The 22,457-nt window shown below is 42.2% G+C and overlaps 1 protein-coding gene across 4 annotated transcripts in view; it reads left to right on the top strand.

The window, feature by feature from the left end:
* The window catches only part of igsf5b (immunoglobulin superfamily, member 5b), a 36,014-nt gene extending 16,526 nt beyond the window's left edge, over positions 1 to 19,488 (top strand). Inside the window, exons 6-10 of one of the 4 annotated variants that reach the window (XM_063494346.1) lie at positions 11,826 to 11,957; positions 15,402 to 15,426; positions 15,950 to 16,038; positions 17,942 to 18,006; positions 18,575 to 19,488. In XM_063494346.1, the coding sequence (XP_063350416.1) occupies positions 11,826 to 11,957; positions 15,402 to 15,426; positions 15,950 to 16,038; positions 17,942 to 18,006; positions 18,575 to 18,685 (422 nt within the window). In that variant the 3' untranslated portion in view covers positions 18,686 to 19,488. Of the gene's footprint in view, positions 1 to 11,825; positions 11,958 to 15,401; positions 15,427 to 15,949; positions 16,039 to 17,941; positions 18,007 to 18,565 lie in introns of all 4 variants that reach the window. The other 3 variants (XM_063494345.1, XM_063494347.1, XM_063494348.1) reach the window with 3 other exon arrangements.
* The last annotated feature ends 2,969 nt before the right edge of the window (positions 19,489 to 22,457 follow it).

Below are 22,457 nucleotides of genomic sequence, written 5' to 3'. Positions count from 1 at the left end.
GGCAGCCGCGCCACTATCCCAGAAAGAGCTGAGGAGAGTCCCAGATGAGGGGTCACTCAGCAGCCGCGGAGCAGAAGCCAGGGGGGGTTGCAGTGACGTGCCAGTGAGCTCTGCCGGCAGCCAGCTGTGCCTGAGTGACCGAGCTCCAGGCCGAGAGGCCGAGGGCACCCCACCTCCGAAGTGGCCCGAGCGAGCCCCAGGCTCCAGGCCCCGATAAGCAGCTGCCAAGGAGTGAGCTGGTGTGTACCTGGGCGCCCATCCCCGGACACAAAGAACCACCAACGCACCGATGTCTGAGGGCGTCCGCCACCGGCAGGGGAAGTGGTGGGGGGAGATAGGCCTCCAAACCTTGGAGGGCCTGAGATGTCCCCAGAGAGGTGGCGTCTGATACCCAACCTGACATATAGACACAGACATACAGGCACACACAGATACAAACATCCATTCCCACCCTCATGCTCTCATAAGCAATTACTCCACACTCAACCAACGTGAAGACAGACATAAAGAGACGCTGTACACACAATCACACTCCCCAAGCGTACTCTAAGAACCGGGTCTAGGTACCCTTGCCCCTGGAGGGGGAAACTGCACCCAGACCCAGGTGGTGTTACCCTTTCCCCTGTGGTGGGGAGAAGCAGACCGCCCCGACTCCGCAGCAGCAGGGAGGCTCCACATTCCAGACCCCAGTCGGACGGCCAGCTCCTCCTCCTAGCCCCCCCGCTCCAGCAGGCCGCAGAGAACGGGGGTGTGGGAAGACTCCAAACCTCCCTCCACCCGCTCATATGTAGTGTTGATGTATGTGTGTTCTAAGGTGCATTTAAAACCCAGGAGGGCATGGAGCTACCTGCCAGAGAGCAGCAGGTAAGCGCATAGCCCCTCCTGCTAGCCCTCAATGTCTACGTGTATTTAAAATTGAGAGGTGGGCAACGATGCCAGGGGTGAGGTGTACACCCTGATGGTAATTTGGATTCCGTGTAGCCTGCCCACCCCCAAGATCCTATATGTATGTGTTATGAGAGTGTGAGTAATGTGAATGTCTAAGTTGTGAGATAAAATTGAGGCACAGGCAGCCAGAAGGGGACAGAGGGGGGGATGCCTCCCCTGCACCCTGGTGACACACCCCTACCCCAAGGCCCTGCATGTGTGGGTGATTGTGGTGGAGCGGGAAGAGGGAGGCAGCTGGAGATGGGGAGGGGAGGAAGGGAGGGGCAAGTGACCCCTCCCTGGGGCCAGCTCCCCCGCTGACCCCAGTAGGCACCCCCATACTCTGCAACCCGCCAGGGAAAGGGTGCCCAGGCCCATCCGGACCGGGGCCCAGTGCAGCAGCGCTGCCCAGCCCCACAGAGCCCGGGACAGCCCACCCGACCCCACCACAGAGAAAACTGCACCCACCCCATCATCCACTCATCTTCCAGACTACACAAGACAATAGACGCCCAGGCTGAGATCTTCCTCCACCTCTCCTGTATCTCCCCCTCCTGCAGAGAGAGTTCCTGAAGAGAGGAGACCTCCTGCAAGATGTAACAGCCTCCCCCACCAGTTGAAGACCCCCTCAGATGGCTTGATGCACCGGCGGCAGCCTGCGCCAGGGCTGGGCCCCCAGACACCCACCCGCCCACAACCCCGGCAACTCACCAACCAGGACCCGAGCCCCCGAGGCCCGGCCAGGGCCCCAGCCCAGAGACGGAGCGCCCCCAGAACCTCACGCCTGTCCCAGACCCACCCAGGGGCAGCCAGGCTACCAGGTCAGTAACCCATGTCCGTCAGCACAGACCCTCCCCTAGCCCCGCTGCACGCAGCCACGAGGAAACCGTCACCTAAGAGCCAACAGAGCCCTTAATTGGCCATGACCGCTACCCCGGGTTGAGCCCCCCAAGGAAGATGCTCCTGGGGAACCCCCCGACGCCCTAAGCCTGTCCCTACCCCCACACCAATCACAACAGTGAAGGTGGGACCAAACTATGACCCCCCACCCCCACTAGGTGATGGAGCTGATCAAAGGAGCCCAGAGCAATTGATCTGATGTGGTGGCAGAGGCTGTATCAAGACTAATGTAATCTAATAGATAATTTCTATATTGGTTAGAATTAAGATTATTTTTATTTTTCCAGTTCATGAGGACTGTTTTCTTGGCTATGCATAGGGCAGTGAAAACCATGTGGGCTATATTCTTTTCTGAAGTGACATTATCTAAGCTGCCCAACAAACACACTAAAGGGGAAGTTGGAATGTTACATTTCAGACACTTCGATAAGTCTTCACATATCTCGCGCCAAAACTTCTGAACTGGTGGACAGAACCAAAGAGCGTGGATATAATTGTCCGGTGAATTGGTTTGGCAGTGTGAGCAGTTGTTGGTAGATGTAAAGCCCATCCTGAACATCCAATGACCTGTATAGTGCACTCTATGTAGTATTTTGTATTGAATTAATTGAAGACTGGGATTTCTAATTAGATGAAAGGTTTTTAAGCAAATCTGAGACCAGAAGTTTTGGTCTAAGTTAACTGATAAATGCGCTTCCCATTTTGCAATAGGAAGTGATATTGATTCATCTGTTTTAGAAAGCATTCTGTATATTTTGGATAGTAATTTGGGGGTTTTAAGAGTAAGAAATTGAACCACACTTGGTGGTGTTTGTAGTTCAACTTGACCCGGTTTAAATTTCTTTTTTATTATGGATTTAATTTGTTGATATTCTAAAAATCTTTTCTTGTTGATCCCATATTGTGTAGCTAGTCTGTCAAATGAAATAAATTCTGTTCCTTCTAGTATATGTTCTAAATATTTGATTCCTTTACCACTCCAATCTGAAAAGTTTATCATATTATTGTTTAGTAATATGTCAGGGTTGTTCCAGATAGGTGTACGTTTGCATGGGATTAATGAAGACTCCGTCAATTTTAGAAACTCCCACCATGCTGTCAGAGAAGAGCTGATGCTGATGCTTTTGAAGCATTCATGTCGTTGGATGTTTGAGCTGATAAATGGTAGATCTGAAATCTCTAGATTATTGCAAAGTGCTTGTTCTACATCTAGCCAAGGTTCATCTAAGAGGGTATGTTTTAGCCATCCTGAGATAAACTGAAGCCTGTTGGCTAAGAAGTAGTGCTGAAAGTTAGGTAGTTCTAATCCTCCTTTATCCTTGGTCTTTTGTAGTGTTTTTAAGCTTATACGTGGGGGCTTATTTTTCCAAAGGAATTTGGACATATATGAATCTAGAGATCTGAACCAATCTTGCGGCGGTTTAGTTGGGATCATTGAGAATAAATAATTTATTTTTGGTAATACCATCATTTTTATAGCGGCAACCCTTCCCATGAGTGATATGGGTAGACATTTCCACCTAGCCAGATCGCCTTCTACTTTCTTTAAAAGTGGGATATAGTTTAATTTAGTTAGATCTGCAAGCTTGGGAGAAACAATAATACCTAAATATTTTATATTTCCCGATTGCAGTGGAGTAGAAGAGGAATTATGGAAGGAGCAATTAATCGGAAGGACTGTAGATTTTGACCAGTTAATTGAGTAATCTGATATTCTTGCAAAACAGTTTATCAATTCAATCACCCCAGAGATATTGGTTTGTGAATTTTGGAGAAAGAGTAACACATCATCCGCATAAAGGCTGATTTTATGTTCCACATTCTTGCATTTTATGCCCTTAATTACTGAATTCTGTCTAATTGCTGCTGCTAGTGGTTCGATAAAAATTGCAAACAGTGAAGGGGAGAGTGGGCATCCCTGCCTGGTGCCCCTTAGGAGACAGAAGCTGGAGGATGTCTGGTCATTTGTTCTGACACAAGCTGTTGGGGAATTATATAATATTTTTAACCAGTTGATGAAAGAAGATCCAAAACCAAATTTGTGTAAAGTTGCAAATAGAAATTTCCAGTTAACTCTGTGAAATGCTTTTTCTGCATCTAAAGAAAATATTGTAGTTTCAAGGTTTTTACTGTATGAGTAGTCTATCAAATTAAGTAATCTACATGTATTTGTTGATGAGTGCCTACCTTTTATGAAACCAGTTTGGTCAGGATGAATTAAGAGGGGGGTTATTTTCTCTAGTCTCTTTGAGAGACCTTTGCAGATTATTTTAAGGTCTACATTTATAAGGGATATTGGACGATAGCTTGAGGGATATACAGGGTCTTTGCCTGGTTTTAGCAGGAGATTAATGTTTGCAGAATTCATATTTGATGGAAGTCTGCCCTTTTTTTTTTGATTTCCAACAACGTTCTGTAAAAAACTGGTGCTAGAATCGTCCAGAATTCTTTGTAGAATTCTGCAGGAAAGCCGTCTGGACCTGGAGCCTTATTATTGGGCATGCTTATCAGGGCTTCCTGGAGTTCACCTGGCGTCAGTGGTGAATCCAGTGCCATTGATTGAGAGTCTAATAATTTTGGGAGAGTTATGTTGTCTAAAACCTGATCAATTTCCTTTTCAGATGGGTTTATTTGTGGTGAATACAACGTTTTATAGAAATCCCTGAAAATGTTGTTTATTTGTTTCGGGTCATATACTGTGTTCCCAGATGAATCTTGAACAGCACATATAGTTGTTTTTTCTTTATTTATTTTTAGCTGGTTTGCTAGAAATTGACCGGATTTATTACTATGTTCATAATTTTGTAAGCGCAATCTTTGTACTAAGAATTTTGTTTTTTTTAATCAATTGTCTCATTTAATTCTAGTTTTGTTTTGCGTATTTTGTTCAATGTTTCCTGATCTTGGTGGCGTAGGCTTCTTCTAGTGATTTGATGGTTTTTTCTAATTCCTGAATATTTTTGTTTTCTTTTTTCTTTTTATGTGACGAGAAAGAAATTATTTTACCTCTCATCACAGCTTTCCCTGCTTCCCATAGAACAGAAGCTGATGTTCCGGGAGTGTCATTAAAGTCTAAATATGAAGTCCACTCTTTTTTAAAATATTTAATAAAGTCTTCATCTTTAAGCAGTGATGTATTAAATCTCCAGTTTTTACTTGGCGTAGTGTTATTCTTGTGCATTAGTGTTAGAGATACAGGAGCATGATCGCTGACAGCTATAGGGTGGATTTCAGTGTCTGAAATGTCACTCAGCAGTGAGCTGCTGACCAAAAAATAATCCAGACGAGAGTAGGAGTGATGAACATGTGAGAAAAAAGTATATTCCTTACTGGTGGGGTGAAGGGAGCGCCATGCATCGCAAAGACCAAAGTCGCTCATATACTGTTTGATTATATTTGTGGACTGCCAATTACGCTGAGTTCCTGCTGTGTTGAGCCTATCCATTTCTTCATTTAGTCCAAGGTTGAGGTTGCCTCCAAGAACAAGTGTGCCATCTAAGTGTTCAGAGAGTGCACTGAAAAAACCGTGAAAGAATGAGGGATCATCAACATTTGGACCATATACACTTACAATACATAGCTTTTTATCAAGTATAGATAGTTTAATGATTAAGAATCTGCCCTTTGGATCTATAACTGTATCGAGTACTGTGAAATTAATATTTTTATGTATTAAAATTGCTACTCCCCTTTGTCTAGAATTATAACAAGCTGAGAACACATTAGGAAACTCAGGTGTTTTAAGTTCATTCGAACCTCTAAGAGGTCTGTGGGTCTCTTGTAAAAGGACAACATCTGCCTGTAGTTTTTTGAGTTGGTTAAATATTTTTAACCTCTTTTCTCTGGAGCCAGCTCCATTTACATTCCATGTAACACACCTCAGTGCACCCATAGATGTGTGTATAACTAGGGGTGTATGCTGTATGTGTGTAGCTTAGACAGGTGGGGAGAATACATCACTTGTTCATAAATAAAGAGAGGGAGAGAGAGAAAGAATGTGTGGCGAGATGCTCCCCGAGTCTGACTATGTGTTTGCATATTTACTAATATGAGTACGCTTGGTTTAAGTGTGTGTATCCTATACGACTGTGTGCGCTGTCTGACTGATGTAAATGTGCTGCCGTTGAGCGCATGACTGTGCGTGATCGTGCTGTGTGTATGTGTCGAAATAAAGGATATTGTTTGTGGATGAGTGTGGAAGCAGGTGATCGAAGCAGTGAAAGAAAGAAAAAAGAAAGAAAGAAACCAAGGACAAGGGTGAGCAGCATAAAAACAAGAGGGGGAAAAAGAGAGAAGAAAAAACGAGAAGAAAAAAACCCCGGAAACATTCCAATCAAACCATTGACGGAGAGTGACGGTGTTAATTCTGCTATGAAATCACACCTAAGATGTGATTTGATACTAGTAAGTTAAACAGATGTTAATGCAAGTTAGTGTGAGTGGGTGGGGAAAGGGTGTAGCGGATTCTTATCTGGTGTGAAGTTAATACAGCCACGGAGTGATGTCGGGGTCGCGGTGGAGCTGTCTGTCCACGTACAGCCGGTCCACAGCGATGACAGTGCGGGAGCCCTTCTGGATGAAGCCGCGTCGGATTGGGAAGAGGACCCTGCGTCGTTCCAGGATCTCTTTGGGGAACTGGTCGTTCACGCTGAAGTCCGTTCCTTTTAATTCCCTGCCGCGGCTTTTCACATGTTCCTTTTGTTTGAAGTGGCCGAATTTGGCCACGATAGGACGTGGTCTCCCGGCCGCAGCCCGAATGGGGCCGAGGCGATGCACCCTATCAAAGACGATGTTCTTCACCGTGTCCTCCAGCAGCTTCAGGTGGGTTTTGATGAAGCTTTTTACCGTGGTCTCCGCGTCCTCTCCAGCGGCTTCTGGAATACCAGAAAATACCAGATTATCACGCATGCTACGGGCTTGTAGATCAATAACTGTTTCTTTTATTTTTTTATTTTCTCTATTGAGCTGGGTAACATTTTCTGTGAGACATTTCACCGACTCACTTAGCGTGGCATTTTCAGCAGCGAGCGTTTCCACCTGCTGCTGGCTGAACTCCAGGGATTCTCGCAAGGATTTAAATTCCCGGTGAAGAATCTCCACCAAGGACAGCCTTGCGTCGAAACTGGACAATCGCTTGTCGATTGACTCCAGTATGTCGGCAATATCTTTGCCGGCTGGCGATGTTGTGCCGGGGGAATCTGCCGGGCGAAGTCTTTTCGACGACGGCGTCTCAGGTTTGGCCGGAGAAGCTGCACACTGGGCCTTCTTCATCACGAGATCCTGAAAGCACTGATCAATGTAATCTTGGAGAGCCTCTAAACTCTCCCCGTTGTTCTCCAGGGTGTTGGAGATGATTTAGATAAATATTGTTAGTTATAAGACAAATGATAAGTGTATTTGGTAATACTGAAGCTTAAAGGAATTTGTTCAATTCTAAACTACCATTTGCTTTAATTTTCCGCCAAAATCTCCGGCGTCAGTTACAACATGAGTCGCTTACCTTGTCCGTCACTTCCGTCACTTACCTCTGATCAGATTCAATATAGTTGTCGTGTCCAAATTCATGGGCTGCATCCTTCTGAGGCCGCATTTGTAGACCGATTACGTCACAGCGACGCGCCAAAGGCTGTCCAAATTCGTAGACTGCTCCGAATGCAGCCGACAAATGCGTCCTCCTTTTCCCCGAATTTGAGGATGGGTCGGGTGTATCCTTCTTGGCCCACCATATCCCAGAATTCATAGCGCGGCCTAGCCAAACTCTAGTTTCCGGCAATGGCAGCCGGTACTACGTTTTAAAATTACTCTTATTAATTTTTCTGGGTCACAAAATAAACTTTTAACATATTTTCAGGCGAGAAAGTAGCTGTGTAAACATCAAATATCTGCTCGGTTTATCAAGATATCGCATATTTGGAAAAGTGCTTCGACGTTTTCGGAGACGCCTGCTACCCACCAGCTCGATAGCGAGCCGGGAGTTCGAGGGTCACTGAAGCCGCTGAGAACGGCACAACTCCCGGCACATCATTTTCAGATCACCGCGGACTTTCGCTACTCGGGTTAAACGTAGTATATACCTGAGACAACCTAAAAATGTTATTGTTGGGCTTTTTCAGTGTTTTGTTTGTTCGTGAGTAAATCGGTTTGGCTGAGATTAAAGTTATTAGATTAGATTAGATAAAATAAAACTTTATTAATCCCCCGAGTAGGTTCCTCCTTGGTTTTTATACAGCTGACTAAACGTCAAACAGAAAACTGATTAAACAGAAGTGTGAGACGGTCGAGAATTTACGCCAGTGTCCTGTTATATTTTACATAGCAAGGAGCAGACGGCCGAGTTTATTAAACTCCACCGAGACAGCGGTGACGTTAATCAGAAGGCTAGACCGTCCAATTTCACTGCCGTTTACTTCCGGCCTACCCGACCGTCTGAGGACCCGGCCCACGTAGACCGCCCATGAATTTGGACACGACCTATAATTACGTTCATCCTGGTCTGAACCTCAGGCAGGAACTGGTCAGAAGAATTTACTTCACTTTTGAAAATTCAATACTAAAGTCCCACATTATTAAAAGTTACCCCAAACAGTCTACAAAGGTTGTTTTCTGTCCACCAAAGCAAACATGATTAAAGAGATTTTTGTAACTTCACTTCTCCAAAAAGCAAATAAAGAGATTAAACAAGGATTTATTGAACAATGGTTTATGCACTTGAATTAGGAGGGATAAGAAAAGTGACTCTATTGACTGCAATCTGCAATCTACTGACATCTAATGGTGAGATTTTACACACTGTAACTTTAATGATACTTGAAAATAGGCCAGGAACTGCACTGCTTGGTCTGAGCCTGTTCAGTCAGCACGCACAGTCTGTATAATATGTGAATAATAATAAATATGACTTTTCCTCTCTTTTCCATCAAAAGTTCCCAGAAGGGTTTTTGACCTTTGGCACCATGGAGCTGTGGGTTTAAAAAAAACAAAAACCCAAAACAAAACAAAACTTACACACTGTACACTGTATTTACTGTACTTCTAATTTCTGAAAAAATACTCTAAAGCATCTTCTAAAACTTCAAAATCTATTTGGGCGATTTGGACATGACAGTGATTAACTGAAGTATAAAAGTATGAGCTCCAAGGTTCACGTTGGGGCCTTTTGGGGTCAGGAGTAAATTAGATTTAGTCACTTTCTGTGGCAAATTAATTCATTTTATCACCAGAAATAACAAATATTTCCATAATTAACACACTTCACATTGTGTGACGACTACAGTAAGATATCTGCAGGGATCTCACTGCAGTTAAAGTAGTTTTACTAAAAATATTAAGACAAAAATGGCAGTAATACTTTTTAAAAAGGCCTAATGACTAAAACCAGGTAACTTAGTTACACCTGCTCAACTGCTCATTAAGACAAATATCTAATCAGCCAGTCACATGGCTGCAAATCGGTGTATTTACAGTAGGCATGCAGACATAGTGTCAGGGTCCTGGGTCTCCTGACCCAGCGTGTTTAGTTCTTCGTGGTTTTTGTATTATTGTACTTGTGAGTTATTCTATGGTTTCTAGTTTTGATCCCTTGCCCTTCATGTTTCTGTGTCCCCCTCGGTTCTGTGTAAGTCTGTGTCTTTGCGTGTTTGAGTTTCTTGTTTTCTGTCACTCTGTATTGTGAATTATGTTCTCATGGTTGGTCTTTTGTTACTCCCTCGAGTCTAGTTTCTTGTGTTCCAAGCTTAGTATTTCCCTCTGTGTATTTTGGTTCTTAGACCTCTGCCTTATGGTTTATGTCTCTGTGTTTCTTAGTTGCTGTCTCCACTGTGCCAAGTTCGTGTCTCTGTGTCATACTTCCTGTTTTACTTTGAAGGTCCGTGTCTTATGTGAATGTGTCCTGCTTTGCTTCCTTGTCTCCTCAGTCCTGATCTCTCCCAGCTGTGTCTCCCTCCTGTTGCCCATTCCCTGATTACCACTCTGTGTATTTAAGCCCTGTGTTTCTCTGTGTCAGTGTCGCGTTGTACCCTCAACTAGCTGTGTGTTCTGCTTCTGTGTTACCAGTATTTAGTCTCCCGCTCCTGTTTAGTACTTCAGTTTGAGTGTTTCAGTTCTCTGGGGTTTTTGTTGTCTTTAGGTGAGTTTTGTTAAGTAGTGGTTTTTTCCCCAGCAATAAAGCTGTGCTTTAAGTTGAACTCCCGTGTCTGAGTCCTGCATTTTGGGTCCTCCACTCCTGCCTGCCTACCACACAGCCAACCATGACACATAGTCATGATGACCCCCCAAAGGTCAAACTTAGCATCAGAATGGTGCGAAGAAAAAGTGATTGAAGTGACTTTGAACGTGGCATGGCTGCGGGTGCGAAATGGTTTGATCTGAGTATTTCAGAAACTGCTGATCTACTGGGTGGGATTTTCCCCACACCACCATCTCTAGAGGTGAAGGACAAAAGAAGAAGTAGCAAGCCTGAAAAAACACATCTAAGAGAGTCTTTACTGGACTGTGTGCACATAGATAAAATACAGATTTTCAGCCTGGTAACCTCACTTACCTTTTTATGCCTTAACCTGAATAATTTGTGTCAACTACATTAATGTATTTGTAAATTAAAAGTTTAATTTACTTGTAGTAAGATGTAATCATGTGAGTGCTGTGCTATCTTACTTCTCAGTTACTGCCTTTAGGTGACACTGAATGTCTATGAGACAGCAACGTTCAGTATTTGTCATTTTTCAGTGACCTCTATCTCTGTGTTTGATCATCAGTCTGCAAAGGCAATGTGTTTTTTTTGTACTATGATAAATTTACATCTGTACTCTGCATACTGCAACAGAGCACTGATCTTTCCTGCCGTTTCACATCTATTGTGAAGGATCATGGAATCACATTGAATTTTAGGTGTTAAAATACACAGTGACTGCTTTTCATTTAAACAAATAAATAAAAATTCTGATGAAGAGCCACTAAAGGAGGTTTTTGGAGTAACTCTCAGCAATAATTTGTACATGAAATTGTTGGTAGACGTGTTATTAACCCTATGAAAATCTTTAGTTCTATTCAGGTACAGAGCCATAATTTAGACTACAGGAAACACTTTTATTCAAATAAAATTTATTGTCAAAATGTTCAGTGACTGCCCTTTTACAACTTAGCCATTATAAAGTGACCACAAATATTTTAGAGCCGATTCATAGTGTTTAATTGCTTGTGTGCTGGAATGTCTCTGTGTTTAGTCTGTATAGTTTATCTCCCCACTAAAACACATTAGATAATTGAATAAAATAAAACTCACAAATTACTTAAAGATTTAAAGCAATTTTACCTGTTCACTTGATGCCAGTTTGGCTCTTTCTCTGCATGTCACTCATTTGCTGATACAAACGCATGCATGCACGCGCGCAGACACACACACACACACACACACACACACACACACACACACACACACACACACACACACACACACACACACAGTGAGAGTTGTCTGTCAAGCCTCTTTTTGTTCTGTCCTGCTTTCGTTCTCTTTCTTTACATGTCTTTTTGTTTCTTTTTTGAATCTTTCGCTCATTGTGTTCCTCACTTTGTTCTCCATGTTTTTTTTATATCTCTCCCCTTCTCTCTTTTGGGAAGCATGTGAATCATCACTGAGCAATACTTTAGATGTGTAGAGTGGTACAGAAAAAGGGTTGCCAAGTCAGTGCTGGATGAGTCTGCATCACAGGGTGCTGATGTTACAAACCTCTCTCCGAGGCCCAAATCTTAAAAATACAAACGCATTTATAATCTTAGCATTTTCAATTTGTTCTCGTTGTTGTAACAATTTCTTCACTCAGAGCAGCTTCCCTCTGCACACACCCTCATGACTGTACTACAAATTAAACCAGGAAATTAAACAGTTTTCTATCCACCAAGTCTGCAAATCTGCAGATGAGCTGCAATGTGAAAAAGCAGACAAAACAGAAACACTGCTTTCATTTTCTTTACTAAACAATGTGACCTTCTCTCCTCAGTCGCAGAGGTGTTGGAGGAAGGAGGCTACTGCACAGTCCCGCTGGCGATAACTGCCTCCCTCTCTGGTTTTCTGGTGCTCCTCCTGCTCTGCATCTGCACTGTCCTCTGCTACAGACAAAGGAGACAAGCAAGTAGGCACTTTACCTTAAACTGCTGTCCGTGAACATACATCACACTTTTCCAGTACAGAAACTGTGAGTAAAGTATAATGAAGAAGACGGGTGGATGCATGCTGTGACTCGGCACTGCCCCATGGTGGCCTTCAACAAGGGTACACAGTATTCTTTCTGACAAAAGCAGAACATTTGTTCTCAGCAGAAAGGAAACAGCAGCAGGAAAGGTTATAGAAGTGTGTGTGCATGACTGCAGAGTGGGAAGACTAAGTGTGATTTTAGTTGGATTAGTGTAGGTAGTAGGTAGGTAGTATTTTTTATAAGAACATCCCTTACACAGTGAAGCGTTCTTACATTTATATCAGCAGAATCGCCAACTATTCAGGTACATGTCTGCACACAAAGGGACTCACACAGTGGCTGTGGCTCAAGTGGTAGAGCAGATCAGCTACTGATTGATTGGTTCAATCAGTTGATTGGTTTTGTTATGATTGGTTCCATCCTTGGCTTCCCCAGTCTACATGTCAAATATCCTTGGGCAAGATACTAACCCTAAGTTGCCCTCCGATGCGTTCATCGGAGTGTGAATGCGTGTGAATGTAGATTAGTTTGCACTTGTGTTTAGAAGTGCTTGTATGAGTGGGGGTGAATGAGGCATGTTGTATAGAGTGCCTTGAGTACTCCGGGAGAGTAGAAAAGCACTATATAAGAATCAGTGCATTTACCATTTAGTAACACACAGCCACGAAATGTCATTCCTAAACAGGGAATAATTAGACACCTTGAAAAGCTGGGATATTTATTTGCTTAGAGAACTCCTGGAAACACCAAAAACAGCCAACCTAAAGGCTAAGTCTGCAGTTGTGGTCAGAAATTAACATACAGTACACTCATTATGGCCATGAATGTCATGGTACTTTGGGGCCTTTAATGACTTCTTTGAACTGTTGTTTTTCCAGAGTACAATGACTGTGCAGCATACATCTATAATGAATTTTAAAAACAAGATTTTACTATATTTTACTCAACGCAGGGCCAAAAGTGTACATAAACCCCCACTAATATTTGGTTAAATATCCCGTAGCCATCAACATGCTTTTGGCATAATTCAGGCTGAATATTTGACCTCTCCTCTTGGCAAAACTGGTGGATTGGTGGAGTTTATTTAAATTTGGCAAAAAAACAAACAAACTAGCTTTTAAGCATTGTACACACATTTTCAATGGGGTTGATGTCAGGACTTTGGGAAGCTAATTCCCGAAGCTTAATGTTAGTCTGCTTCATCTATTCCAAAACCAGTTATGATGCGTTTGGCATCATTTTCCTGCATAACACAAAATTGTGTTAAAATTTCACCCGTTTAGCTGTTAATTCAAAGTGAAGCTAAGTAAGTCCTACTCCTTCATTATTCCATTCACTGTGCAATGTACCAGTACCACTGGCAGCAAAACAGCCCCCGAACATGATGCCACCACCATGCTTGACACCTGGTACAGTATTCTTAGGTTTGAAAGCCTCACCTTTACTGCTCCAAACTTACCTCTTGTTATTGTACCTAAATAACTCAATCTTTGCCTTGTCTGATCATAAAACTTTTCTTATTCATGTGGAAAGGTGCAAATTTCAGGCAGGTTTGAAGGTGCTGATTTTGGGCTTCTTTCTTGGCCAGCACCCGCTCAGTCCATGGTGATGTTAAACTTGCTTCGCTGTGGACAGTGTTACTGGTTTTCCAGCAGTTTCCAGTTCATGACAGGCTTAAGCCTTGTGGTTGTTCCTGGGTTGTTCCTGAACATCCTAACACATTTCCTCTCATCTGAGGGTGACAGCTTGGGTCTACTTCCAGACTTCACCAACATGGTGACACAGCTGAAGATTTTTACCTTCAGTTGTTTAAACTGATGATCTTGGAGTGTACATTTGTTCAGAAATAGCTCTCGGAGATCTTCCCAACCTGTAAAAATCTACAATTCTCCTTTTTCTCCTTCACTAAGGTCCTTGGACTTTCCCATTGTTCCCGTTGAGCATTGATCAGTCTGCTGCATGCTATCGAAAGAAACTACCAGAAATATTCAAACTGATCACTAACAAAAGGTTAATTGGTCTTGTCAAGCTTAAAGACACTGCAAAACCTTCAGCACCACTTATTAAAAGTGAAAGTATTTATATATTTGAGCCTGTATGTATATTTTGGCTCTGTGTGGATTATAGAAAATCATGTTATTTAATCTCATTAAATATCTATCTTGGAAAAAGAACAATTCAAAGAAATCATTAAAAAAAAAACTAATTACCATGACATTAATGCCCAAGGTGTGTCATGCAAACTTCAGACCACAGTTGTCCCAGCGTAATGTTACATCTTCTATGTTTGATTCTCAGGTTATTGTAGGCGAACTGCATAAAATGTGCTTTTTAGGTGGATTTCTTACTTTTGAATAGAGACACCTTTTTATGTGTTGAGCTATTCTGACTGACTGTGCTCTTTGTTTTCATATTTACTGTACAAACAAGAAAGGTTTATCAATCTAATCACACAACTCTTAAGGAAAAAAGTCACCAAGCATACAGTAATTAAAGACTACAGATAACAAAGGCCATCTCCGAGGGGAAGCTCACTCTAGGAGGCAGAGGAGGTCTGTTTGTGTGCGATAAGAAAAAAGTGGCCCTGAGTCACACATTTTAAGTCAGTGTAATCCCTGTGACTGATTCTGGACCATTGCAAATCGTGGCCATGGTTTGGAGCCAGGGGATTATTATAAAGCAGGTGTGACCTTTCTCTTTTGGCAGTTGATTCTGTACCTGAAACGTCTGATACCTCCTCCATCATTGTCCTTGCTCCATTCTTTGAAACATCCTTGAGTTAATTCATAAGGATGCTTCTAATGTTAGGGGATGTGGCATGCTTTCGAGCTGCTGAGCTCTTCTCTGAGTAATCCACCTCAGTAGGGACTAATGTATGCTTTGTAATTATGGGGGAGAAATGTAAGGGATCTAGCTCTCAAAGACGTTGGCCAGCGTGACAGCAGGGATTTAAAATATAATGACAAAGACTGGTTCTCTGCCTATAAAGGGAAAGTGAAGCATTTATATCTCTCCCGAGGCAAGTGCCATCTGTACCATTGTTACGCTGGTGTTGTTCTCGCCATGGCCAGGAGGACCTTTGGCAAAGGAAACCACGAAGCCATGTTACAAAACTCATTAGCTCCAGCTTTCAGTGCTAAATTGCAGACTGGCTGGAGGCTGTGATATTAGTGCAGAACCCAAACTAATAAACAGCAGGACATTTACAGCTTTCATATTGATGTAGATGCAATGAGCAAGCATAATGTTTCTGTGGTCAATGCAGTGAGAATAATAAAGTTAGCAGCTGATAGCTCATTACAGTAAACTCGATGCCTCTCTCTCTCTCTCTCTCTCTCTCTCTCTCTCTCTCTCTCTCGCTCGCTCTTTTTTGCTTTTCAGAAACAAGCCCGCAGGAGGTACTAAGGTGAGATTTAAGAGCTCTTTTGTTATATACAGAGATTTCTAACCCTTAGATCTACTGTGGGACTTTTTCGTGGAGGAAGCAGCTTCTGTAATCAGAGACCTACAGCACAGTCCTGGGTGCACTGAGCTCCATTTATATTTTACATTAGCTACTAAGAATGCATACAGCTTATTTCTGGGAATGAACAGGTTTTCATTGATCATCATTATAAAAGAAAATTGAAGGCACAAATTTGAAGTTCCACATTTAAAAAGTAATTATTTTGGTAGTAATTTAACATGATTCGGACTGTCATTAGCTCTTTTAGTTTTCCATATAGCTGAAATACACATTCAGAGTTGAGTACTTCAGTCTGATAGTAAAATAAAGTGAAGAATGATGTCCAAGCACTTTATAATGAAAACAGCACAGAGGCCCGTAATATACTGCAGCTTAGCTGGGAAAAGAAAATTGTCTTTTCACAACAGCCTCTGATGATGTGACTCTGCCATACCTCCGCTAAACGATATCATTTCTATTGCAGGTTTGACCAATCGGTGTTTAGTAGAAGTGTTGATGCTGATGCGCCAGAAGGGAAAGTTAACCTGGGATACTCTAGTGAGAGCCCCACAGGTGAGTGACCAGCAGATCTTAGCATTCAATTAAAATATTAAGGTCGTTACCATTTGGATATGTTTACAATCGCACTGATCTAAATGACTTCAGTGTTTATGCTGCCTTTCGGAGATGTTTCAGCCTAATGTGCTGTGTTCAGTGATCAATTTCTGTATTGACCTTTCCCGGTAAATTACAGCACTGGCGCCTGAGCAGGTTTCATTTTCACATAATAGACTTTTGAAACTTGCGTGACTAATTCAAAATAAATCTATAATATAATAAAGTTTTTAATTTCTTCTGTCAAAGTCAGATTATAATCACTTAGCAGTGCAGCTTTATTGCAGAGTGATTTGGCTGCTTTGCCTTTTTCCACAATAACAATGTAGCTTTTCATGTTTGCTGTACAGAATTACAAAATGTAGGTAACATTAGAGTTTGTGAGCCATGGGGGAAGTAAGCCAGTAGAAAAAGATATACATGCAGAATTCAAAAGCACAGCTGCATGGTTTGCAAAATGATCGTGTGTAATGTAAGTTACACATGATTTGTGGTGGAAGAAGAAGAAAAACAAGAGAAAGCAATCACACTGGCTTTTTACAATAGACATGGTAAAACAAACAAACAAAAAAAAAATCAAAGGTTTTGCTCCCCGGGGGGAAAAAAAGGATCTGGTCCTGGTCTTAAAATTAGGTCAAAGCAACCTCAGATGACCTATAAAACATGACATTTACATGATTTCATTATTTATTTAACAAAAAAATAATAGCAGTGCGTGAAAAACTAAGTAGACCCCATTATTTGCTAAAGATATCAGCACAAACACCTCAAACTAACTGTTGAGCACGATGGTGGAGTGGTGATGATTTGGGTTTGTTTTGCAGCTGCAGGACCCGGGCGCTTTGCAGTTAATGAATAAACCATGAACTCCTAGCTTGTATAAACAAGTTTAACAGCAAAAACAAAAACTTATCTTTTCCTCTGTGACCTTATCAGTTTCTCACGCTGTGGAAGAATTTTGTCCCACTCTTCTGTACAACAGTGCTTCCGTTCATTGAGGTTTGTGTCCCACCGTGACATTTCAATCACTGAGCTTTGGACTTTGACTGCAACAGTTGTAATTATTGTCCTGTTGATGAGCCAATAATGGCCAAGCTTTAGATGTTGGACAGATGGCTTCACATATGAGTCTAGAATGCTTTGGTTTACAGAGAAGTTCATGGTTGACTCGATGACCAGAGGATGGATGCCCAGCTCCTGTTGCTGCAAAAAGCCAATTTACCCACCCTCCACCACTATGCTCAACAGTTGGAATGAGGTGTTTGTGCTGATATGCTGTGTTTCATGGCATTATGCTTGTTCTGTATATAATTTTTTTCAGTTGCTTCCCTTAGAAGATCGTCTGTCTCCCTCCCACCCTATCCCTACTATCCTCTTCTGTCACACCAACCCTCTGCATGTCCTCCTTCACTGTATCCATGAATCTTCTCTGTGATCTTCTACTTGTCCTGCCTTCTACATTTGCTAGGCAGGAAGAAAGCTTTAGAATATAAGTACTTTTTTTTTTTTTTTACCATGACTTTACATAAATACACATATAAATTACAAATAAGTCTTTGGGCATGTAAGGTATTTGAAAATAGCTTAACGCGTTTTTCTTAAAATGTCAATTAGGTTTTAACCCCTTAATAATTCATAACTACAGTAGGTGGCTCCAGTGCATCTTCGGGCAACCATAATTTGCCATATCTGGGTGTAAAACACCACGACTGTGTGCTACCCATTCCAAACCTTTGAGCCATTAAACCTCCTAAATCCTGCTCTCTCCTACTGAGGTCTCCTTCAGGTCCGAAGTATGCTGTTGCCGCTTGAAGGAGCTGTTAGGTTAGATCAAGCTAAAAAGCTGTTTTTCACTCTGCAGATGCAGTTAACAGTGAGCTATTCTGGGAAACTCGTAGACAGATGGACTTTGTCAGCTTTCGCAAGGTAAGATAGAAACAGAGAAGGTGGGAGGGATAGGAGTCAGAGAAACAGATGAACTGGAGCTGAATAATTCGGCCAGTCATTCTGCAGCTGGACGTCATGCCACATCCTTCCCTGTTACAAAGAGCATGAGGGAAATGCATTCTTGCACCTCTGCTGGCCTCCCATCATGCAGATTAATCTCAACAGATTACTGCATTAACCAGTAATAATGACACTATTGTTAGTTAACAGGACACTCCTAAGCACATCTGTCATCACCCTCATTGTCGTAATGTATCATAAATGATGATCTACAGATGTATAGACCAGACCCTTCCAATGTATCCTCCAGCTTGCTCTTGTCAATACTGTAATTGCACCTCAGAAGACTTGGTATAGACTGACATGCAAGTTGTCTTGCTGTTTATATCTCTCCTGTTGGTCATTAATGAATGACTGGTTCCTATTAGTTTAAGGCAGTAGTTTTTTTCTTGGTGTTTTCACATCAGAGGTACCTGTTGTTCTTCTACTCTGCTCAAAAATGTTGTAGTTTTGTTCAGTAAAACCTAAACTTTGACAGTTTCATCAGGTCCCTGATGTCGTGTCCTCCAGCAGCTTTTCTACACAAAGTGAGAGCCAGGCCAACATGTGTCCCCCAGAGGATGGCTGCAAGAATGTCCGGAGAATCACCACTGTTTGAATATTAATGTTATGTTTTGTTTGCATGACTTTTGTATAAGTATTCACATTTTTATAAAGCTACAAGCTAAGGGTATATGTTTTTGAACTACAAGTATCTAACACAATCATTAAGCAACAAAGAAAAATCACTCTCTGGACACTTCATTAGTTACTCCTAGAGTCAGAATGATGTGTCATCCTGCTGGAAGAAAAAGATGGGTACACTGTGGTCATAAAGGTTTTGACATGGTCCGTAACAATACTCACGTAGGCTGTGGTGTTTACCAAGGGGCCCAGAATGAGCCAAGAAAATATTCCCCACAAGTGGCACCTGGTGTGGGTTTCTGCTGCTGTAGCCCGTCTGCCTCAAGGTTTGACATATTGTGCATTCAGAGATTCTCTTCTGCATACCTTATTTGTAACCAGTGGTTATTTGACTTATTGTTGCTCACTGAATATTTTCTTTTTCAGACCATTCACACTAAGCCCTAAAGGTGGTTGTGTGAGTAAATCCCAGTAGCAGTCGTTTCTGAAATACTCAGAGCAACCAGTCCGGTTCAGAGTCACTTAAATCACCTTTCATACCCATTCTGATGCTTGGTTTGAAGTTCAGGGGGCTGTCAACCATGTCAACATGCCTAAATAAAGTGCTGCCATGTGATTGGCTAATTATATATTTAGATTAATAAGCAGTTGGACATGTAAACCTAATGAAGTGGCCAGCGAATGTATGCTGTGATGACTTTTCTCATTTAATTTGAATGAAACCATGATATCTCAACAACACATTGTATTATTGCATATTAAAATATTTTTGGCCGATCACTGAATCCTTGAATTTACAGTCATAGTAATTTGAACCAGCATGCCGGATAACCCACAGTAAACATTTTCATACAGAGTAATGAGCTTTAAAAAGAAACTTCATCTGGCAGCGTTGCTATGGAGAAGTCAAATGGACCCTTTGAGACAGCTGCTCGGATGCTCAGACAGATTTTAAGCAACTTTAAAGGCATTAGAGTCAAAGTTTAACCAGGATATCAGTCTGTAAAAGCTGGTGGATGCTTGATTTTATACAAGGTTTAAAGTGATGCTGTGAACACAGTCATGAAAAGGAAACGGCAGTAAAGTGCAGTGTAAGTGCTGACTGGCGCTGCAAAGAGAAAAATACCAATGGTGAGATTCTTTAGTACTACATGGGTGATATAACATTTGCATTCTATAACAATAAAAGACGGAGGGGAGGAGAATGCCGGATGCAGAGGTGTATGAATCTGCCAAACACTTTGTGTGTGTCTGGCAGTTTAATTGTCCTGCTGAAACTCATGTGTTGTGTGCCACATTTCAGAAACCATATATACAGTAAATAAAATGGTCTTGATTCAGTCATTCACCACATGAAGCCGTGATCATATAAAATAATGTTATTATATATGACATAAAATCTGCCCCAATCAAAAGTAAGGCTTTTCTAAAGTATTTATGCATCATTTGTCACCTCTCACAATTGCAAAGGCCTTGAAAGGAACACGGAAGCATGAAATCAGCAGCTTATGTTTTGTCGAATGAGAAATGCTTTTTCATTTCACCGAAGGCCAATACGTTCTGTCAAGACCTCTAAGCTTTAGATTTGATTTATCTCTGCTGGCAACCTTGATTAGCTGAATATGAGTGCTAGTGCAAAGAAACGGAGAGAGAGAATGGGATGCCGGCTAAATCCCTGCAAATGCAAATGCCGCTGAAAACAAATACAGTCATTTGCAACACGCTTGAATCGCTTCCTGTAATAATAAAGAATGTACAGTGGCACGAAGGAGAATTTGTTTTATTCTTTCAGGGCAAACAGATTCATTCTGTCGGAAGAAAATGGAGGCTATGCATGTACAGTATATCTGTAACAGATGCACAGAAGTTGGCATTTCGCGGAAGTCTCGCCTTGAAATGTCAGTTATGTAGTGACAGCATGCATGCTTGCATTATTGAAAGAAGCATGCTGACATAGTTCTCTGCTATTCTTTATCACCAGATGGCTGACACAGATCCTCACTTTGGAAATCACATCTCGCCAGTGAATGTGAAGAAAGTGTTTGTCCTCCCTCTCTCCTGCTATGCTTTCATCATTTCTGCCTTCTGTTTTCTCGCACCGATTGCCCGGCATTGAAGCGACAGGCTATTAAATAAATTAGGTTTCCTTCAGCGGGCTTGACAAAGGCAGCGGCAAAATGAGAGGCCTATTACATGACCCGCTTTAGTGTTTTGTTTTCGAGCTTAACCTTACCCTTCCCTGGGGCTTACTTAGAGCACTCCATGGGTGTCAGTTACGGTTTGTAAAATGGTCTGGCGGGTATCATTTGTGGGCATCGAAAGCTCAGCCGCTGCTTGCCTTTCCTGGAGAAAAGCTCTGACAAGGTACCTGCACTCATATCCAGAGCCATTTTCTGCAGTGCTCGTCAACTCATTTGACATCTGTCCTGCTTCTCCTCCTGCGTGACACTACAGTTCCATTGCACATGCTCGGTCCCTGGTGCCGCTTTAGAAACCAGGTTGTTACGTCAGTCAGTGCAGCAGGTATCTCCGTCCTGCCAGCGTGCATCAGAGAAAATTACTGAGTGGAACACAACCATCGGGGACGACCAGAGAGGAGTCTGCTGCTATGGTGCTGCTCCCCAGCTACCTCAATGGTTTTCTGTTTGGCAATTAGCAAGAAGCCACTACACCCTCCTATTTTTGGTGTGTAGATAAATAAATGGAAACTTTGGTTAATGGCCCTCCAGAGTACAACGTGTTGTCTCCAGTGGCTTGTTATATACTACTTTCCACTTCCTGTTCGTCAGGGTCCATTAGCAGTCCAGTCACTGATCTGCTGCTAGAAGAGAATTCACCGAGGGGAGCGCATGGAAACCACACATATAGAAATGCACTGTTAGAGTTTTCTAAAGGCTAAACGAAAGAAAAGACAGTCTGTTTGTTGCCATTATAAATTCTAAGAACGACAAGACCAAGGACTGTCCACCTGTGTGTGGCTCACAAAAACAGACCAATAATGCATTTTGTGTTATGTATGAAAAGGCAATTTCATAAACAGCTGTGCTCTATGTGTTTAGTATTTATTAATGCTATCAGTATTAATCTCGTTAAAATGACGTTAACGCCATAACTGCATTAACGTGTCAAATCTCTGTTAGCGAGTTAGCGCGGATCGCCCCGTGCGTGGGGCTGCACGGCGCTAACGCGTTAATGAGCTAACCACGCTTACGCGTTGACGGCGTGCAGCTCCACGCACGGGGTGATCCGCGCTAACGAGCTAACGGAGATTTGTGTCGTTAATGCAGTTATGGCGTTAACGTCATTTTAATGAGATTAACACTGACAGCACTAGTATTTATATAACCATTTTCAGGTAGGAATGAATTCATATTTGGTTTAGGTTTAGCAGGAGTGGGACACTTGACAAAGCGCTTAGTACAACATGCCTCATTCACCCGTCCACACCCAGTTTTTCAGACAGTTGCAACCTGTTTTTTCTACCACTAACTGATTTATATCAACTCACACACATTCATACTCTGACGAACTTGGGGTTCAGTATCTTGCCCTAGGATACTTTGGCATGCAGACTGGAAATTGGAGTATCCCGGGATCAAACCACCAACCTTAGAATAGTAGATGTTCTTCCTCCTGAGCTACAGCTACATGGCTGTAATTTTTTGTCAGATGCACATGCAATAAGAAAATATAGAATAAAACCAAATAAATCAACTCATATTTGGGAAAGGCTCACTTTACCAGTC

This window comes from Pelmatolapia mariae, linkage group LG14 (genome assembly GCF_036321145.2).
Source record: "Pelmatolapia mariae isolate MD_Pm_ZW linkage group LG14, Pm_UMD_F_2, whole genome shotgun sequence".
NCBI classification, from domain to species: Eukaryota; Metazoa; Chordata; class Actinopteri; order Cichliformes; family Cichlidae; genus Pelmatolapia; species Pelmatolapia mariae.
This window is presented reverse-complemented; position numbering and strand designations above follow the sequence as displayed.